The 19,438-nt window shown below is 52.4% G+C and overlaps 2 protein-coding genes across 3 annotated transcripts in view; one reads left to right on the top strand and one right to left on the bottom strand.

Annotated features, from left to right (window-relative positions):
- Window positions 1-3,981, bottom strand: part of Ccr8 (C-C motif chemokine receptor 8) — a 28,266-nt gene extending 24,285 nt beyond the window's left edge. For both annotated transcript variants that reach the window (XR_009592279.1, XM_021656522.2), the window contains exon 1: window positions 3,623-3,981. The gene's annotated coding sequence lies outside the window, so the exon portion shown is untranslated. The remainder of the gene's footprint in view (window positions 1-3,622) is intronic.
- Window positions 1,374-17,791, top strand: Cx3cr1 (C-X3-C motif chemokine receptor 1). The gene is made up of 2 exons (XM_021656528.2): window positions 1,374-1,526; window positions 14,578-17,791. Exon 2 carries the CDS (start codon window positions 14,587-14,589, stop codon window positions 15,649-15,651), a length of 1,065 nt encoding a protein of 354 aa, XP_021512203.2. The 5' UTR covers window positions 1,374-1,526; window positions 14,578-14,586; the 3' UTR covers window positions 15,652-17,791.
- The last annotated feature ends 1,647 nt before the right edge of the window (window positions 17,792-19,438 follow it).

Here is a 19,438-nt window from a genome sequence, read left to right on the forward strand (position 1 = left end):
GAGGAAGAAGAGGAACCGCCCGGAGCGTTAGGTCTGGAGAGCTGGGGCTCAGGGTCTTCTCTCTGGCATCCTGGTGGATGGTGGGATGGTGAGCTGAAAACAGGAAGGTGGGAAGGGGGTGGTGGGCACAGGGCACTCTCCAGGCCCCAGACGGACATGGGGTTGTGTTAGAACGGACACTGAGGAGACTGACAGGAACAGTGGGAAACTCTTGGCCAAGTTCCAGACCGGAGCACGAGGAAGAGCTACAGTGAGAGCAGAGCTCAGGTGGTAGACTGCTTGTCGACCCTGTGTGAAGCCCTGAGTTCAAGACCCGCCAGCACCTCAGAACCAGACACGGTGGAGCATCCCAGCCTTGGGAGGTGGAGGAGGGAGGATGAGAAGCTCAAGCTCATTTGAAACTACACAGCCATTTAAAGGTTAGCCAGGGCGTGTGGACCTGTCTCAGCAAACAAACAGAACCAAAACCAGGGGCTGGAGATGGCTTCGTGGCTAAGAGCACACACAGAGAGGACACCAGTTCAGCACCCTGACAGTGGGTAGCTCACAACTGCCTGTAGCTCCCGATGCAGGGAGGGCTGAGTCCTCTGGCCTCTGTGAGCATATATACATAACTAAAAACAAACTGCAAAAACAGAAAGTTTAGCAGAAGTGAATAAGGACACCAAGTTGGGTGGCTTTGGAACGGCGGGGGAGGGGTTGTGGAGAGTGGGAAAGTCCCAGGAGGAGAAAAGTAGATGGAAGGCCATGATCAAAATACAGAGTGTGGAAGTGCCAAAGAATTAATAAAAATAAAAATAAAAAAGAAAAGAAAAGAAAAATAAAGAGCTGAAGTGGAACAGAGTCCCGGCTAGGAGCTGAGATGGGGAGACACTGAGCAGTCCCCGGGACCAGCGGAAAGGGCCAGTGTGCGGAGCTTCGGACTCTCTGCACCCCTCAGCCTCTCTCTGCAGGGGGAGGTGAGCAAACAGGGAGGCCGGGAGAAAGCAGAAATAACAGTGGGTTTCCTCAGCCGTGCACGGGTGAAGGCTGCTGGCTCTTCCAGTTCCTACCTCAGTGGATAAAGCAGGTTCCTAAGGTGCCCTAGGAACTTCGTCAAGGCCAGTGAGCCCATGTCCCATGCTGCCCCGTGAGTACCAGACGCGTTCTAGGATGGCAGGAAAGCTGAGGCTCTCACAGTTTGCCTGAGCCCACCAAGGAGAGCTGGAGACCTGCTGGCCTCTGAGGCCGCAGACTGTCACCTCACTGGGGATAAACGACACGGCCCCAGCCACCCCCGGCTCTGCCCCTGGCTGCAGTCCCCTAGATGTGAGACACAGGCTCTCTTGTGGTCAGCTGGTTTCCAGCCTGGAGCTTCAAGCTTGCTTGCCACAGCATCTAAAGATAGGGTACCTCACAGGAAACCAGATGCTATTGGCTAACTTCGCAAATAAAGATGCCCTCAGAGAGGGGGGAACGCTAGCCTCTGGTGGAGTCTGTGTGGGGCTGCGTGGCTGCGAGGCAGAAGTGCCCTCCCGTCTGCCCAGGTAAGTGTAGAGGGCTCCTCCCACACCTGGGCACAGCCGTGCCTTACTGATGCTGTTTGTCTGCTGTGCCCTGAGGGTGTGGTTGACAGAGCACGGGCCTGGAGGTTATAAGTCTGTGATTAGACCCACTTAAAAAGATTTATTTTTATTTTATGTACATTGGTGCTTTGACTGCATGTATGTCTGTACTGGGGTGTCAGATCCCCTGGGACAGTAGTTACAGACAGTTGTGAGCTGCCATGTGGGTGCTGGGAATTGAACCTCTGGAAGAGCAGCCAGTGCTCTTAACTGCTGAGCCACCTCTCAGTGATTAGACCTATTGCACACTCCCAACCTGAGGTGTCAGAAATTACAGTGTTCTTGTTGGACGTTATCAAAAAGGGGGAGCCTGACATAAAACCACATTTAGGTGACAGGAAACGTTGGCGATCTTTAACTGACGGTTCATACTGTCAGTCAGACTTTGTGGAGCATGCCTCGAATCCCAGCTTTTGAGGAATTGAAGCAGGAGGATTGCTGCAAGTTTGAGGCCAGCCTGGGCTATGCAGGGAGCTCCAGGCCAGCCTGGGTTTCTGTGTGATACTGTCTTAAGCAAGCAATGGCTTTCACTCCTTTTTAAAGGAGCGCTTACTTCTGCTCAGAGACCCATCCTTGAGTGTCTGTAGATGAAATGAAATACCCTAGTTCAGCCATGGACTAGGAGATGGGTGAAATACTGTGAGTTGATGATTCTTGGAACTGGTGGGTACCTGCTGCCTCCCCTGTTCTTTTTTCTCTGTCTTTTTGAGGCACGGTTTCTCTGTGTAGCCTTGGCTGTCCTGAGATTCACTCTGTAGACCAGGCTGGCCTTGAACTCACAGAGCTCCACCTGCCTCTGCCTCCTGAGAGCTGGGATTAAATGTGTGTGCCACACTGCCTGGCTCCTATGTTTTTATATAGGCTGGAGAATATAAAAACGAGGATGTGATGCTGAGACCGTAACTCTGTCGGTAGAGTGCTTGGCTGGTGTGCAGGAGGCCCTGGGCCCAGGCCTCAGCACCTAATGACAGTAGACAGGGTGGCACACGCCTGTGGCCGCAGCTCAGGAGGCGGAGGCGTGGGCAAGGTCATCCTTAGTGCACAGGAATTCTGCCGCCAGCCTGGGCTCTGTGAGACCCAGCAATGGACGATGATGAAGATAAATGGTCAAAACGACATTAGCATTTTACTATAAATACAAACTTATGTGGAGAAAAACTAAAGAGTATTATGCCTAAACCTGGAATGCTGGGTAGGTGTAAGGGTCCCCTCGCTCCTTCCAGTGCCTCTTTGGTACTGTCTTCAGTGTTATAATGAACATTTACAGCCTCTAAACTGGGCACAGACTCTTTCCTCAATTTCATAAACGCTCGCAGCCGCCATGGCTTAGACACTCGGTTCCGACATCTGAGCTGCTAGGAAATGTGGTCTTTGGAAGGAAAGTGTTAAAACAGGCCAGGAGGAGGTAGGCCCCTGCTTGACACAGACAAACCCCTTTTCCGAGGACCCTGGTGAGGACAGGCTGCAGCTGGCTTTCCCTCGATGGCTGTATATTATCTGGGACACACAGACCCACCGTGCCTGCAGCCTTGCTCTGTGGGGTGATAGCTGAGTCCAGAGAAGGGAATTTGAGGTTTCTTTCTCCCTCCTTCCCTGGTTCCCTCTCTCCCTCCTTCTGTCCTTCCAAATTCCATGTCCCCCCCCTTTTGTCCCAACTACTACAATACTTCAGTTAGGAAGAAATTCAATCAAACATAAAGACACTCAGACCATAAACAAACAAACAAACACATACACATACCCACACTGCTCAAGCACCCTGAGCCTACTGAGAGACCAAAGTAGGGCCCGACTGGCTGAGCCTTGGGCACCGTAAGGTCAGCAGGGCAGGGGCAGTGACTGAACTGGGGTAGGGCTTCCCGGACAACAGAAATGGCCGCAGGGAGATCTTCAGTGACTTTTCCCAGAAAGCCCTGAGCAAACTTCCTCCGCCCCAGGTAGGGCCCCTGCGGAAGGCGGGAGCAACCCCGCACCCAAGTGCAGTCTGGCGAACCAGTAAGTCTTTCCGGGTCACTTACCGGAACACGCTCTTGCGTTCTGGAGGCTCACGCCGGTGGGGTGCCCACGCAGGAGAGCTGCGTTCTTGAAGCCCCTTACACCAACTTCAGGCAGCAGGAGAAAGCCTCCTCTCCCCAGAGGCGGCCTGCAGCTCTTAGAAGCTTCGGGAGAGGGAATGGGAATCATGCTGAGCCTCCCTCCAATGGAAGGCTAGGGCGGCTTCTCCTCCGCTCTCTCCTCTGATTGGCTTTGTTTTTGATCGAGGCACGCTGGAGCAGCAACCTGCTCCAGACCAAATTTAGCCTGACTAATCCGGCCCTCCACACACCCTGTCTCTGGGAAGAAGACCCTGCCCAGTGCTCATCTCTTTAAAACCTACCTCCGCCCTGTCTTCGGCGACCCCATTGCACAGAGGGGGCCCGGAGGGTGGGGCAGACGCTGCTCAGCGTTGGGGCATAGTCAGGGCTTTGCCCTCCACAGCGCTGCGCATCACTCGATCTTGCGGAGTCAGCTTCCTGCCTTCCCCGGGACAGAGACGGGACCCAGGCGATGGAGCGCTCCAAGAAGGGTAGGCTGTGGAATATAAAGCCCCAAACACGCTGACCGGGCCGTCTTTGGTCTTAGGAAACAATACGGGCCAGCAAGGTGGGTGAGGACACCCGCTGCCAAGCTTGGCTAACCTGGGTTGATCCCGGGGGCATGCGTGGTGGAAGGAAAGAACTGACTCCCTCAAGACATACCCTGAACACATACATATAAATAAATGCATGGTTGTGGCATGTGCAAGTGTGTGCACACGGACACATAAATAAAAACATAATTTTTAAAACAGTGTATGTCTACCACCTCGGGGAGAGTAAAGTCCCGTGACTTTAGGGATCTTAGACTCACTGGCTCCTTTTTCAAAGGAGGTTGTTAAGGATCCCAAGAGGTAGGAACAGGAGAAAAGACAGTGTGCTAGAGTTGACCCAGTTCAAAACCTCCTTGTTCCTTCCCCTCCCAAGCCAGCTCTGCAAGGGTGGCCATGTCAGGCGTGGGCTTCCCGAACCAGCGCCTGGCCTCTGAGAACTTCCTTCCTGTGGCAGAGCAGCCCAGCCCAGCTTCCCGCCGGCAGGGGTGAGCTGCAGGGAGGGACCCCACAGGCTGCCCCAAAGCAGACTGGTGCGCAGTGGAGCCAGGGTGATGGCGCCCAGGCCCTAGCCGGCTTTGCTGAGTACCAGTGCCCAGAGGTTTCCAGAGCCTGGCGGTGTTTCTGCCACTCTTGCCTCGTTTCCTGCTAAGAGAAACCAAAGTAAGGCTGAGGTTGCTGGCTGAATCTGGGGTCTGCATTTCCTCCTGGGGCGCAGAACGTGTGAGCTGCCTGAGGAGTGGAATCTCCCTGACCTCTGAACAGAGAGCGCACTAACCCACTCCTTTTGGCCAAACTGTACTTGTTTTGAATTATTAAGAGAAAAGGGTCTGGATTGCATTTCCTTCAGTGTCTTTCCAGATTGGCACTGAACCTACAGATGTAGCACGGTGAATTGACAGAGCATCAGCCAGGATCACACAGGTCAACGGAGGTCTGGGGTGGTGGCTCAGTCAATCAGGAGCTTCTCCCCGGCTCACCCCATAACCCCCCACACCTGTATGTCAGCGTATGCTTAGCCCGGCACTGAGGAGGCAGAGACCCGAGGATGCCTGGGGCTCACAGGCCGTCAGCCCAGACCACCCCGGAACTTCTGGGGCAATGAGAGACCCTGGCTCAAGAAAGAAGGAGGGCCGAGGAAGCAACACAAGACATGACTGCACAAGAAGGTGCACCTACACACATGTAAACACAGACTTCCATTCCATACTCACACGGAGACACGCACATACACATACAACATACACATATGTCACACACACCACACACCACACAATGAAAAGAACCTTGCTAGCACCCTGTCAGATTCCTGCCTGACTGCACTCTCCCCTCCACACGTCACCACAACACTGGATTCCAGACTGTTCAGCTCCTTGCTTTTCCCTCGTAGTCTGACCCCAATCAGCAGCCTCCCACGGCTTGAGGTGACCTATCTTCTTCCAGTTAAAACAGAGTGGCCTCACACTCTTTTGTTACATTGAGTTGTCCTGTGTGTGCAAGCATGTGCACCCATGTGTATCACGGGCGGGGGGGTGTGTGTGTGGAGGTCATCGCATGGCTCCACCTCTCGGTCCAGCTCTGGGGATACTCTGCCCCCTACGGCGTCCTCGGGCACCAACACCCACGTGGACAGGAAGACACCCCGGCTTTTATAGTGAATTTATTATCTCACCATCGCTGAGCACAGTGTGCTTTGGTCACATCCCTCCATTACCCTCTCCACAAGCCCCCTCTTGCCCTCTTGTCTTTGTGAGTTTGTGGGGACCCACTGCATTTAATTAGGGTGCTAGCATGAGTGTGGGTGGCCGGGAACACAAGCAAGGATGCTTGCCGGCAGCTACCTCAGAGGAGCCTGCCCCGCCCTTAGGTTTGCCCTTCACACGTGGGTTCATTTTTAGGCTCGCTTTTTAGTCTGACTTCTTCAGCTTAATACTGAGTTTTTAAGTGCATGTTGCCAGCAGGCATGGCGACTTACGCCTGTACTCCTAATCCTGGAGTTACCAGTGCATGGAGACGGGCCAGGTTAACTCTGGCACTGGCTGAGGCAAGAGGTTCAAGCATTCAAGAGACCGGCCCTGTCTCGAAAATAGAAATGGAACACATATTTGCACATGTCCCAATGCTGGAGGACAGGTACCCTTTACCGCTGCCCACATGTTCCTGGAAGTTGCCCACCCGTGTGGCACCTGCAGAATTAAGTAAATCAGTATCGCCTCGAAGCAATTCTATTCTAGCCGGAGCAACAGGACTAGTGTGAGTGAGCAGCTTCCAGAAATACGGAGACAGGCCAGGTCAAGCTGTTCTGTGCCTAGGGGGTCTCACCCGGCTGTTTCCCTCAGACCCCTGTCCTGTTCCTCTGGACATGAATCATTTGCACAGTGATTGGTTTTCCACAGCTGAGTTCATGCAGTAAAAGAGGGTTTGGTCCCAACGCCTGCTCTAGAGGACAGGCTCATCTTTTCTTTGTGCCTCTGTCAAAGTCCTCAGCCATTTTCCTTTTACCTTTTCTTTTTTTCTTTCTCCACATAGCTCTGGCTATCCTTGAACTCACTAGGTAGATTAAGCTGGCCTTGAACTTACAGGGATGCTCCTGCCTCTGCCTTCTGAGTGCTGAGATCCAAGGTGTGCACCACTGAATCCTGCTTAACTTTCCTTTCTTAAAAAATGAGCTTCCCAGGCCAGGTGTGAGGCAGAGGCAGGAGCATAGCGCTCTGTCAGCCAGGCTGTGTGAATGCTCCCAGCAGGTACCCTCCCCCCACCCCACCCCCAGCCCCACCATCCTCTCTGTCTCCTGTTTCCGGTACATTCCAGTACATCCTCTTTCCTTGACACCAGACCTGCTGTCTGGGTCTGGATCTGGTCAGACAGACAGCACACAGGTCCCCAGGCTCATGAGCTCTGAGCCCACCCCACCTCATTCCCTGCCACCTCCCCGTCTACCTGCAAGCTTCCTCCCACCTTTAAAAGTGGCTTTTATGACCCCCCCCCCCCTTCAGTCCTAAAGAAGACAGACACAGAGGCCCAGGCCTTAGGTGTCCCTTACCCTTCCCTGTTCGGGATGAGTGCCGAGCACCCACAGTGCTGCTTCTGCGTTTCCTTCTCAGCAGATTCTAGTACAGTGCTCTGAGCTGGGGGAGTAGAATGAAAATCAAATGCTTCCGGCAGCATAGAATCTTCCTCCACAGAGGTCAAAGAGAAACGAAGCCCTTCCACTACTGACTCAATAAACCAGAACGCTCTATCTATTGGGAGACTCTGAGACACGCTCAAATACATCGCTGTGTAGGTGTGATCCACAGCTGGTCATGAAGCAAGAGGACCTGACAGCATATGCGTACACGCGTGTGTGCGTACATGCGTGCGTGCGTACATGTGTGCGTGCATGGGTGAAGTCAGCATCCGTGTCCCTCTCAGTCCATTTCCACCTTGTTCCTTCAGACAGCTCTCTTATTTTTACCTAGACCTCACCCACTTGGCTAGGCTGGTTGGCCGGTGGACCCTCCTTCTCTTCCCCAGTGCTGAGATTACAAATGTGCACCACCATTCATAGATTCTTCTGTTTCGGCTGTGAGTAGCTGGGCCATGCCTCCAGCCCCATGCTTAGAGTTTTGTTGTTGTTTTGTTTTGAGGCAGGGTTTCTCTGTGTAGCCTTGGCTATCCTGGACTTGCTTTGTAAACCAGGGTGGCTTTGAACTCACAGAGGTCTGCCTGCCTCTGCCTCCCAGAGCGCTGGGACCACAGGCGTGTGCCACCATGCTCAGCTTGCTTCGGAGGAGCCAGAAGTGCCTTGCTGGCTGAGTCATCTCCCTGGTCCTCCCACAGTGTTCTTCATGTGTGCTCACCAGATTTGCCTGTGGGATTAGGCCGGTCACCTCCCCTGGCTAGTTAGCTCTGCTCCGAGGACAAGCGACAGGAGGTAACTTGGAGCCAGGCTCTGAAACTCCCGCTCCTGGAGCCTGGAGGGTGTTGCTGTGTGCTTGGGTGCTCGCATTCCACATCACGATGCGCAGGTCCTGGAGAAAGGCGTTCCTACAAGACACAGTGGGCCAAAGGCCCAGCAAGTTCCAAAAGGACTCACACATATTCAGAGAGGAGAAACGAGTTAAATTTTTTCTGAAGTAATAGTTTTAAGAGAGAGGGACCCCGAGAGAAAGGACCTTGCCTTGTCTTAGACAGGCTTAGCTAAACTTCTTGGCCTTCATTTTTATTCCTTCTTAAACACGGGGCTGACTCTGCGAAGGTCCTGCCAACTCCACAGCTGGCAGAGTAACCATCCTCATGAGGCAAGAAGATAATTGGCTCAACCTGAGTTAGTTCTCTGGTCAAACTCCTGGAGTCTGACGCTGAGCAGTTTGTGTAAGTCCATATTTAAGATGCATATTTAAGTCCAGTACAATTTTTGGAAAAAAACTCCTGGTAACAATTATCTCAATCCCATGTGCACAGTAAAGCTTAGGGCATGACACTGAAACTCTTTCACAAAGTCCATGTGGCCTCTTCCATAAGGATGGGTTCTATAGCCTAAGGACCTGCTGTCTGAATCTGGTCATACACAGGCCACCAGGCTATAGAGGATGGAGTCTATTGACTGAGGAACAAAGCTGAAGATAGAGGTGTGGGGAGGAAGGGTCTGGGACAGGCTAGTCTGGGGGACTCAGGTGTGGCCTGGCCCTCGGATCTCCAGGTCAACAACATCCCCCAACCTTCTGGAAAACAGCTGCACTCACCCTCCCGGGGAAGAGACAAGCTGTGCATTCAGCATTCCTGGTTTGCAGGAGGACCTCACTCTTTAGGACTTAATTAAACACGCAGGCTCAGTGGCTCAGGCAGGAGGGTGCCAAGAGTTTAAGGCCAACCCAGGCTAAGCAGGGAATCCTCGGTCAGTATGGGTGATAGTATGAGACCCTATCTCAGAAACTCCTACCTAGATTTCATTGCTAAAAAGTCCATCTGTTTCTCCATTATTTAACAAAGTGATAAAACATTTGCTTTTAACGTTTTCACAGTTAATTTTGATAGAAACAAAAAAATACCACGAAGTACTTCAAAGAGGAAAAGGGAGGGATTGGTGTCAAACCCCAAACACTGGCTTGTTAGAAAGGAGGGGACTCCTTTACCCCAAGAGCCCTGCGGTTTGGGCTTGGAGTTCTCTTGGTGTTGTCTGTCGGCCTGGTGGTGTGCCTTTGGGCTTGGTTAAACCCTTCTGGGGAACGTTGTCACGCTATTACACACGAGCTCATAGCTACAGGAACAGACGGTCAGCTAACATGCATGGGAAAATGGGTGGAAATGGAAAAATTTCTCTCTGCTCTCTCTATACCGTGTGTGTATGTGTGTGTGTGTGTGTGTGTCTGTCTGTCTGTCTGTCTGTCAGAGACTGAGACATCACCTGGTCAGTGAAACATTTACAGAGCAGCATGGGGACCCGAGCTCCATCCTCAGAGCACACTGAAAAGCCGAGCTCAGCGACCCAGTGGAGTCAGCATCTAAAGCGAGACACTGGATTTAAAAACCAATAAGCAAGATGTGGAGCCAGGGGTGCATCCTAAAAAGTGTGCCGGGGAGAGAGAAGCAAAGAGCTTGGTCGCCAAAGAAAAAGGGAAGTAAAGAGACCGGAAGCCGGCTAGAGGGTGCAGGCGGGGGCGCCCCCATCCCACGCACAAGGAAAGCTAAAAAAATAAAATAAGGAGTGAGCATGATAGAAGGAAGTGGCCAGAGGAAGTGGACCAGGATGGGTAGTGAGAGTAAGGGGAAGTTTTATAAAGTGGGTCATAGAGGAGTCATTTCTGTTTGGATTTGGAACAATGTTTCTCAACCTTCCAAGAACTTCGACCTTTAATGCAGTTCCTCATGCCGTAGTGACCCCAGCCATAAAATTACTTCATTGCTGCTTCACAACTGTAATGTTCGCCATCGTCATAAACCATAATATAAATGTCTGTGCTTTCCCATGGTCGGAGGCGACCCCCGTGAGAGGGCCATTTAGCTCCCGAAGGGGTGAGAACTGATGGAGAACCCCAAGCCCTGCTTCTGGGCTCAACCCTGACTACACTGCTCAGTTCCGGTTAGTAAAACCAAGAGCCGCTGCCAGAGGGGATGGAGGCCTGTGAGCGGCCACAGGGATTTGTGGGAGGTCTGTGGGAGGTGGGCGTGTTGGGTGGGGGTAGTGAGGAGATTTAGGTACACATTTGTATGTGCATGCGTGTGCAGGTGCTCCTGTGCACACGTACACATGCTCACATGTGGAGGCCAGAGGCCAATCTCAGGCACCATCCGCCTTATGTTTTTAGACCATGTGTCGATGGGCTCTGAGGCTTAGTTAACTGACCAGTGAGCCCCAAGGATCTGCATCATCCCCCACCCCCATCCCCCACTTCCCACCCCTACCCCCACCCCTAACCCCCAGTGCTAGAATTCTGCAGAGGATTTCCTTGTTGAATTCCTCGGCTTCCACGGAATGCCAGCTTGGGGGTAAGTCTCTAACTAGCCCAGGCTGGCCTCAAACGGAAGACCACCCTAGACTCCTGGCTGTACTCAATCTGCTGCCCTGTCTTTTGGTTCACCTCCCAATCCTCTAAATATCTCAGAGGACCCACACGTAAAAGGCTTGCTCAGGTCAGAGCAGAAAGTTCCTTTGCTTGGTTCATCGGGCTGAGAATGGCTCGGGGGAGGGGCCTTCTTCCCTGACATCACGAGTGGAATCCTCATGCCCCCCGGGGCTCGTCGATGACGCTGGTTTGACCCTTTCCGCAAGCCCCTTCCAGATGGAGGTGTGCGTGTTCCCTGTCTGACTCAGGCGGCTGACGCAGCATTGCTTCTCAGCATCTGCCTAGGAGACAGGGCAGAAACTGCTGGCACAGGTGTCTGCCCGGTCGATCGCCAGTGATGAGTAAGAATGGATGCTGAGATGACAGAGGGTCTTTTCCACACTGTGGAGCCGGGTCAGCCCCTGCTGGGACCCCCTGGGGCGAGGCGGGTCTTACAGTTACTGATCCACTCACTCATTTGTCCAACATGGCAGGGACCTGCAGTGTCTCTAAGGGCCCAGGGCCCACAGCCACAAAAGCGTAGGTGCACCACCACTGCCCGGCTTTTGTTGATTTTAAAAATTGAAAATCAACCAATTAAAATATTTTCCAAATGGAGAATACTTACATAGTTAAGAAAAAAAATCAAAGTGTGTATAGTAAAAACTAAATCTCCTTTTCCCTATCCTTTGGTCTCCAAAACTGCCCTAAAGCGCGTTGCTCCCAGCACAAGCTCGTCCCTGTAGCGCTATTCAGACGCTTACACACAACCTTTCCAGCCTGCTCACAAGAGGCAGCATCCTGTGTCCACGGGGCCTCACGTGGATCTCAAGCTTTTGCCTTGAGGCAGGTATCTGGTGTTCTGTCGTTCAGGTCTCTGTAGTCAGCTGTCTGAACCGATTAGAGCTCAATAAAGGGTGTCAAACTCTCCTCCACTTTCAAAGTAAGAAGAAGAAAAAAAAAACCACCATTTTCACGTCAGTGGAAAAAACAATGTCATCTTTAAATAGCAACTTTCCACCGTGTTCAGGGTCTGGTAAAACATGAGAGTCCATGAACAGTGTGGGTGAGGCTAAAGGCTGAGGGCTCTCCAAGTGCCTGCTGTGAGCGTGGAACAGGCCCTCCCCTCAGAACAGCTGTGCTCGCTCACGAGGTGAACCCCAGGCTTGCAGGGGACTCCCGGCACATCCACTAGCTAGAGGGCCCCGTCCTCTGTGAGAGCACAGAAGCTGCTGGGCTGGAAAGCAGACCCAGGACGGAGAGAAAGCAGGGTCTCCTGGCCTTGACCTCCTCCTGGGATCCCTCGCTTCTGACCTCACAGGGACTGCTTTCATATCTGGGAAGAGAATCCGCCACGTGTAACGAGCCTCCCGGTTAAGTAGTAGCTCTGCTTGCTCGTATGAAATGACCCATTTTAGGGAATATTGATTTATTCACTTATTTTTGAGACAGAGTCTCAAATATCCCAGGTTGGACTGAAACTCGCTCTGTAGCCAATGATGACATGACCTTGAACTCCCGTTCTCCTGCCTCCATCTCTGTTGCTGGGATTACACACATATGTTACAAGGATCAACCCCAAGGCTTTGTGCTTGCCAGGCTGCTAACAACAAAGTTGACATCTGGGTGACACCTGTTGGCTGTGAGGCCTCGGCCTGGTCCTGACCAGCTCAAATGTTGCTGAGTGAGATCATAGCCGAGGTTCTCAGAGAAAACGGCCTGGAGCAAAGACTGCACATGCTTTTCCTGCAGCCTGAACTCCAGCACAGCCCGAGGTGGTCCAGAGCGGACAGCCTGGGCTCAGCCACCACAGAAGAGGCTGGCTGACGTGCAGAATTCACGGCAGGCGATGCAGGAAGAAGCCGTGGCTAGCTGGGTGGGCTGCGGCGGAACCATGGTGAGCAGGGTGCAGTGGGTGTGGAAACTCCCTCGGTTAAGACCCACGAGCTTTGCTTTCCGTTCAGTGGGGAAGGAGGCTGTGGCACCCCTGAAATGCTTCTGAGGGTCTGTCTGTGGTTTCAAAGGACGGAGGAGGAGGCCAGAGGAGCGGTGTGGGGTGAGCGAGCAGCACATCCTGGCTGGGAAGTGCCCAGGAAGGGGGCATGCTTTATTACCCAACCTGTGGAGAACTCCTCTGCTCCCACTCTTGCCCATAAGAAAACAGGAGAAAGAGTAAGGAGTAGGTTAGGGCTGGGAATATCCAGATAGATGAGCCACCGAGACCCCGGGCAGCAGGCTGCCGGAGCCCATCCTCCGCCTGGGTCAGCTGGCCCTCCTGAGCTGGCAGATCTGAGATTCAGGACAGTGCTTCCTCTCTCCCTGGGGCTGTGAGGTGGCCCACCCAGTGGGACTGAGGAGGTCTCCACAGTGCTCAGCTCAGGGAAGACATTCGTACCATGGAACAAGAGTGAGGCACTCTGCTGGTCATTTTCCACCTGACACGAAGCAGCTAAGGGAGGAAGAGATCACAGCCTCTTCTGTGGTGGCTGAGCGGAAGCTGCCAGCTCTGGACCACCTCGGGCTGTGCTGGGGTTCAGGCTGCAGGAAAAGCATGTGCTGTCTCTGCTCCAGGCCGCCGGGCCTTTTTCTCTGAGAACCTCGGCTCTGATCTCACTCAGCAACTTTCGAGCTGGTCAGGACCAGGCTGTGGCCTCACGCTCTCTGAACACAGCAGTGTGACCCTTCCTCCCCTCAGGAGGTGGCTGGAGTGTGAGCACCTGGTCAGCTGCTGTGGCTCCCCTCACGTTCTCTTTCTTTCCTAGGAGGTTTGGGTGTCCAGTCCATGAAATGGCTCCACCCACCTAGAGTGCTTTGGTTTGGGGTTTGGTTTTCCAAGACAGGGTTTCTCTGTATAGCCCTGGCTGTCCTGGAACTCACTCTGTAGACCAGGCTGACATGTGCTGAGGGATTTGTTTCCGTGGTGATTTTAAATCCCATCAACGAGCTGGACACAAGCACTACTGCTCCTGAAGAGAACTCGGGAAGAGAGGGTGGCCCCCATGTCGGGGTGGCCCCACATCTGGGAGCCTCCTTGTCAAGGTAGCCCACAACCATCTGTAAGTCCAGCTCCAGTTCCTTCAGGACTCAGGAAGCACACGTACTCACATACCTGCCCACATACAAACACACATGCACATAATTTTAAATAAAATAATATTTTTTTGGTTTAAAAAAAAAAAAAAAGCAACCAGCAAGCTGGGCAAGGACATGCACGCCTGTAACCCCAGCACTCTGGCTGGCAGAGGCAGGCGGGTCTCTGTGAGTTCCAGGCCAGCCTCGGCTACATAGTGAGTCCAGGACGGCCAAGGCTACACAGAGAAACCCCGTCTTGAAAAACCAAACAAACAAAGCAACCACCAAGGTGTGGGCACAGGCATTCGATCCCAGCATTCAGGAAGCAGAGACAGACAGGTATCTGTGAGTTGGAGGCCAGTCTGGTCTACATACCCTATTCCAAGCAAGCCAGGTTTGCAAAGTGAGAGCCTGTTTCAAAAATTAAAAAAAAAAAAAAAAAGTTTTAAAAGATAGGATGCGGAGCTGGAGAGATAGTTCGGTGGTCAAGAGCACTTTCTGCTCTTCCAAAGGTCCTGGGTTCAGTCCCCAGCCCCCACATGGCTGCTCACAACTGTCTGTAATGCCAATTCCAAGGGATCTGACACCTTTATATTACTGCATATAAAATAAAATAATTTTTTTTTAAAGCGAGGATGAGCGAAGGTGACATGTAGTAGGCCCCATCCAGTGCTTGCTCCCATTTGCTCCACATAGAGGGCCCACAGTCCCCTTGGGCTAACACGTCCTGCTTTCTCGCCTATTCCAGGACCTCACCATGCCCACCGATTTCCCTGAACTGGATCTAGAGAACTTTGTGTATGATGATTCCGCCGAGGCCTGTTATGTGGGTGACATTGTGGCCTTTGGGACCGTATTCCTGTCCATCTTCTACTCCCTCGTCTTTGCGTTCGGCCTGGTGGGAAACCTGCTGGTGGTCCTCGCCCTCACCAACAGCCGCAAGCCCAAGAGCATCACCGACATCTACCTCCTGAACCTGGCCTTGAGCGACCTGCTCTTTGTGGTCACCTTGCCCCTCTGGACTCACTATCTGGTCAGTGACGAAGGCCTCCACAACGCCCTGTGCAAGCTCACCACTGCCTTCTTCTTCATCGGCTTCTTCGGGGGCATATTCTTCATCACCGTCATCAGCATCGACAGGTACCTGGCCATTGTCCTGGCCGCCGACTCCATGAACAGCCGAACGGTACAGCACGGCGTCACCATCAGTCTGGGCGTCTGGGCGGCGGCCATCTTAGTGGCGTCCCCCCAGTTCATGTTCACGAAGAGAAAGGACAATGAGTGCCTGGGTGACTACCCTGAGGTCCTCCAGGAAGTCTGGCCTGTGCTCCGCAACGCGGAAGCCAACATCCTGGGCTTCCTGCTGCCCTTGCTTCTCATGGGCTTTTGTTACTTCCGCATCATCCAGACGCTGTTTTCCTGCAAGAATCACAAGAAGGCCAGGGCCATCAGACTCATCCTGCTTGTGGTGGGGGTGTTTTTCCTCTTCTGGACGCCCTACAACATCGTGATTTTCCTGGAGACCCTCAAGCTCTACGACTTCTTTCCCAGCTGTGACGTGAAGCGGGGCCTGAGGCTGGCCCTCAGTGTGACGGAGACAGTGGCGTTCAGCCACTGCTGCCTCAACCCCTTCATCTACGCCTTTGCTGGGGAAAAGTTCAGACGGTACCTGCGGCACCTGTACCGGAAGTGCCTGGCCGTCCTGTGCGGTCGATCCATCCACCCCAGCTTCTCGCCTGAATCCCAGAGGAGCAGGCAGGAGAGCATTTTGAGTAGCTTTACTCACTACACAAGTGAGGGAGATGGGTCCATCCTGCTCTGAAGGGGCCTCCCCAGCCCTGCCTCCACAGAGCCCAGAGTTCCTGCATCAGACTGTGCAATGAGGACATACTTTTTTTTCCAGATACTTACAGATCAACCCAACAGTGTTTTTTTGTTTTTTTGTTTGTTTGTTTGTTTGTTTGGGGGGGGTTGGAGGGTTGGAGGGGTGTGTTTTTTTATTTTATATTCAAATTGTGAAAGACACACATTTCTCTTGAACATTGAGGCTCACAAGTGACAAAGGTTCTAAGCAGATTAAGTTGTGATGGGGTTGGTGAGTGTTTTCTTGATGGTGAGGCAAGGGGTTGACTAAATCCCCAGCCTGAGGGGAAACCAAGGTCCCATACCCCATTCTGACCTTCAGGTCTTTGTGTACTGACAGCTCATCCAGGCCTACAGTTTTATCATCAGAGAAAGACCTCCTCGCTCTCTCATTTCCAGGTCAGCCTTCCTAGGAAAGGGCTTCCATTGGCTGAGGGTGTCCTGTGCCCAGCCCTTGACTAGGTGGTATTGAAATAAAATGGCTACCTCAGATATTGTTGGAAGCTCAAGGTCAGAGACTGAAGGAGGCGTGCTTCTAAGAAGCTGAGGGTGAGAGCCACTGTGAAGAGTGAGAACGAGGGGGGCTCACTGCCTTGCCATGGGGCCCACCCAGGCTCTCACCTAAGAAACTAGCCAGCGTCTACTGCCAGCTTCTCCATCAAGCCTCTCTTGAGAATGTCCTGAAGCCTCCAAGGGTTAGGGTTCCTGCTCACTGCACCAAATGCAAACTCAGGGGCCTGGCCTCTGAGACCAGGTAGCTAGGACGCAATTCTAAAAGTAGACTCCACACTGCCTCCTCATTTTCAGAGGACTTCAATCCACTGCAGCCCAGGTCCCATCCATTTGTCTTCACCCACGTCCCTCCTCCTCTGTCAGCCCGGGGGAGAAGGAGAGAAGAGACCAACTCAGATCCCAGCTCTGAGACCTGTACACTGGGGAGGCTGGAGCCAGCAGGGCTCCAGTCCTCTCCATACAGAAAGGGGACAGGGTGCCTTCTTCCGCTCTCCCTGGACCTGGCACTGTTGCCCTGCCTCCGAGTAGGCGCAGGTGGAGTGGGACATAGCCGGACAAGAGACCCGTTCCTACAGCAGCACTCCACACCAGAACTCCAGAGCTGAATCCATCTCCCTGCTGTGAATGCATGGGAGACCCAGGCTAAGAGTGCAGCTCTCTCCCCCACCCCCACCTTGCAAGCATCTGGACGGCCTCCATGCCTGCATTCACTGGCTCGTGTCTAGTCTTACAGTGAGAATTCCAGGATAGTGTAGCTCTGTAACTTGCTTTAAAAAAAGACCACGTTGGATTCCAAACAGCTCTCTTCGTGTGTAGACCGTAGTAACCGTTTCAGATGCCGGCCTCACTGAGGAAGCTGCGGCCTGTGGCTCATTGCAGCATGTCTGATATGCCTTTGGCAGTCTGTGTGTTTGTTTCAAGGATGACAGACAGACTGAGTCATGTCCCTCACAGGCACTGCCAGCCTTTTGTCATCGGCACAGATGCTGTCATCTACAAAGGTCACAGTTAAGAACCTCAAAACTGAGTTAGCAGTGGAGGCTGGGGAGTGGCTCAGTGGTTAACAGCCCCGGCTGCTGTCCCAGAGGACTGGGCTTGGATTCCCAGCACCCCCATGGTGGCTCACAGGGGTCTGTAACTCCGGTTCCAGGGGATCCAACACCCTCTTCTGATTTCTGAGGGCACCAGGCATGCAGACTGTGAGCAGACAAACACGCAGGCAAAATACCCTTACACATAACAAGTTTTAAAAATGGTTTTTCAAGATAGGTTTTCTTTCTCTGTAGTCTTGGCTGTCCTGAAACTCTCTATGTGGACCAGGCTGGCCTAGAACTCAAAGAAATCCACCTGCCTCTGCCTCCTGAGTGCTGGGATTACAGGTGTGCGCCATCATGCCAGGCTCAGTAATAAATTTTTTACTTTCAAAAGTATCACATAAAGTTTTAAGTAAATTTGTAATTTGGTGTTGGTTCGCAGTCACCTGTCCAGGGTCACATGGGTAAACGCTCCACTGTGTCTGTTTCACTTGTTCTGTTGGTAAACATTTGGTTTCCTTCCTGCTTTTAGCAAATACAAATCTCACCGCACATTAATCTGTGAAATTTTCTTTCTCTGTTCAGTTATTTCTTTCAGATAAATGCTTTGCCGTGGGGAAAACTGGATCAAAGGGCTCTTTTTTCCCAAGTACATACAGTCTTATCAAAAAGGAAAGCCTAGACGCACGTGGTAACCCACACCTTTAATCACAGCGTTCGTGAGGAAGAGGTAGACGGATCTCTGTGAGCTCCAGACCAGCCTGGTCTACATAGTGAGACCCTGACCAAAAAAAGAAAAAGCAAAGCTCTATAGGGAAGGGTCTAAGGTGTCTTTATCTTGACTAATGTGAAATTAATGGAACCTCTAAGTCTGTCAGAGACAGCCATCTTGACTCCTGGCCCTGCCTTGACTGCCAACCACAGATAGAGGTGTTTCAGCTTACTTGAAAATTTTAACATTGATTGATTAGTCAGTTGTATGTGTATGTATGTGTACACATGTGTATACATGTGTATTACGTGTGTGAATTCTCGCTGGAGAATGTGAAGGAAGTCAGAGGACAAATTGCGTAAGTCAGGGCTTTCCTTCTGCCTCGTGAGTCCTGGGTTCAAGCTCAGGGCTTGGCAGCAAGCATCTTTACCTGATGCCCCATCTCTTCAGCCCCCTCAGTTTTTGCACACATATGACCTTCATTTGATAATGACAACTTGTTACAAACTCTGTGAAACACATATCCTGTGCAACCTAAAAACTGGTTCCAGAGATGTTTCCAAGGCAGTGAGACCAAGCCTCTGCCCTCAATGATTTCCATGACACTGAGTTACATCTCCCCAGCCCCGAAATGCACACTTTTTAGCTAAGGAAATGTGGCCGGTTGGGACCCACAGCAAACTACTGAAAAAGCGGGTCCTAGCCTCCCTCATCAGTATGATCACCCAGCCTCTAGGAGCCGAGACCACAGGAGAGGAATGGAAAGCTGAGAAAGAAGGTCTGCAGGTGCATGGCCACGGAGAAGCTGAGGCATGCAGCCTAGACTACAACTTAATGAAGTAGGCCTGTGCCCACAGACGTGGGCAGTGCTGTAACCTCCAGGGACATCAGTATATTTAATGACAGATGGCACAGGAAGTCATCAGCAAAGGACACAGGATGCCCAGAGGCGAATGCAGTCAGCAGCCTTGGGAAAGGCCCAGACTTCTGACAGACGGTAGATGCCAGGGAGAGAAATACCCAGGTGCTGCCCAACATTTGGGCTGAATGGCAAGTCCACTCACCTCGGCCTTGGTCCAGCCTCACTCAGGGACTTCCTACAGAGTAACGCCTCCCCAGGGACCTTGCCTCTGAGAAAGGTGGACACTGGGTACTTTCCGCTCCTGCATCACACATTACAGCAGGGATGTGCACAGGATGTCCTAACTTTCCCTCCATCTCCCCCTGAAGCGTTGTCCTTGAGCATCCCGAGGAAGAGTCTGCTTCTGGCCCCGTAAATGACAGCTTCTCATGGACGCATGCGTAGAAGCTTGGTTGAGAGGCCTGTCTTGGGGACACCAAGCCCTACATATGTGGAGCTTTGCTGGGTTAGGTTGAGGTCCGACATCTCCGGATAGCCATTTGCTTGGGTTCCATCTATGTCCATCTCAGCGGCGTTCCAAAAGTAACCACCCTGATCAGGATACCCTCGGTCTGGTAAGGAGCAT

The sequence above is a fragment of the Meriones unguiculatus genome, chromosome 6 (assembly GCF_030254825.1).
Source record: "Meriones unguiculatus strain TT.TT164.6M chromosome 6, Bangor_MerUng_6.1, whole genome shotgun sequence".
Lineage (NCBI taxonomy): Eukaryota > Metazoa > Chordata > Mammalia > Rodentia > Muridae > Meriones > Meriones unguiculatus.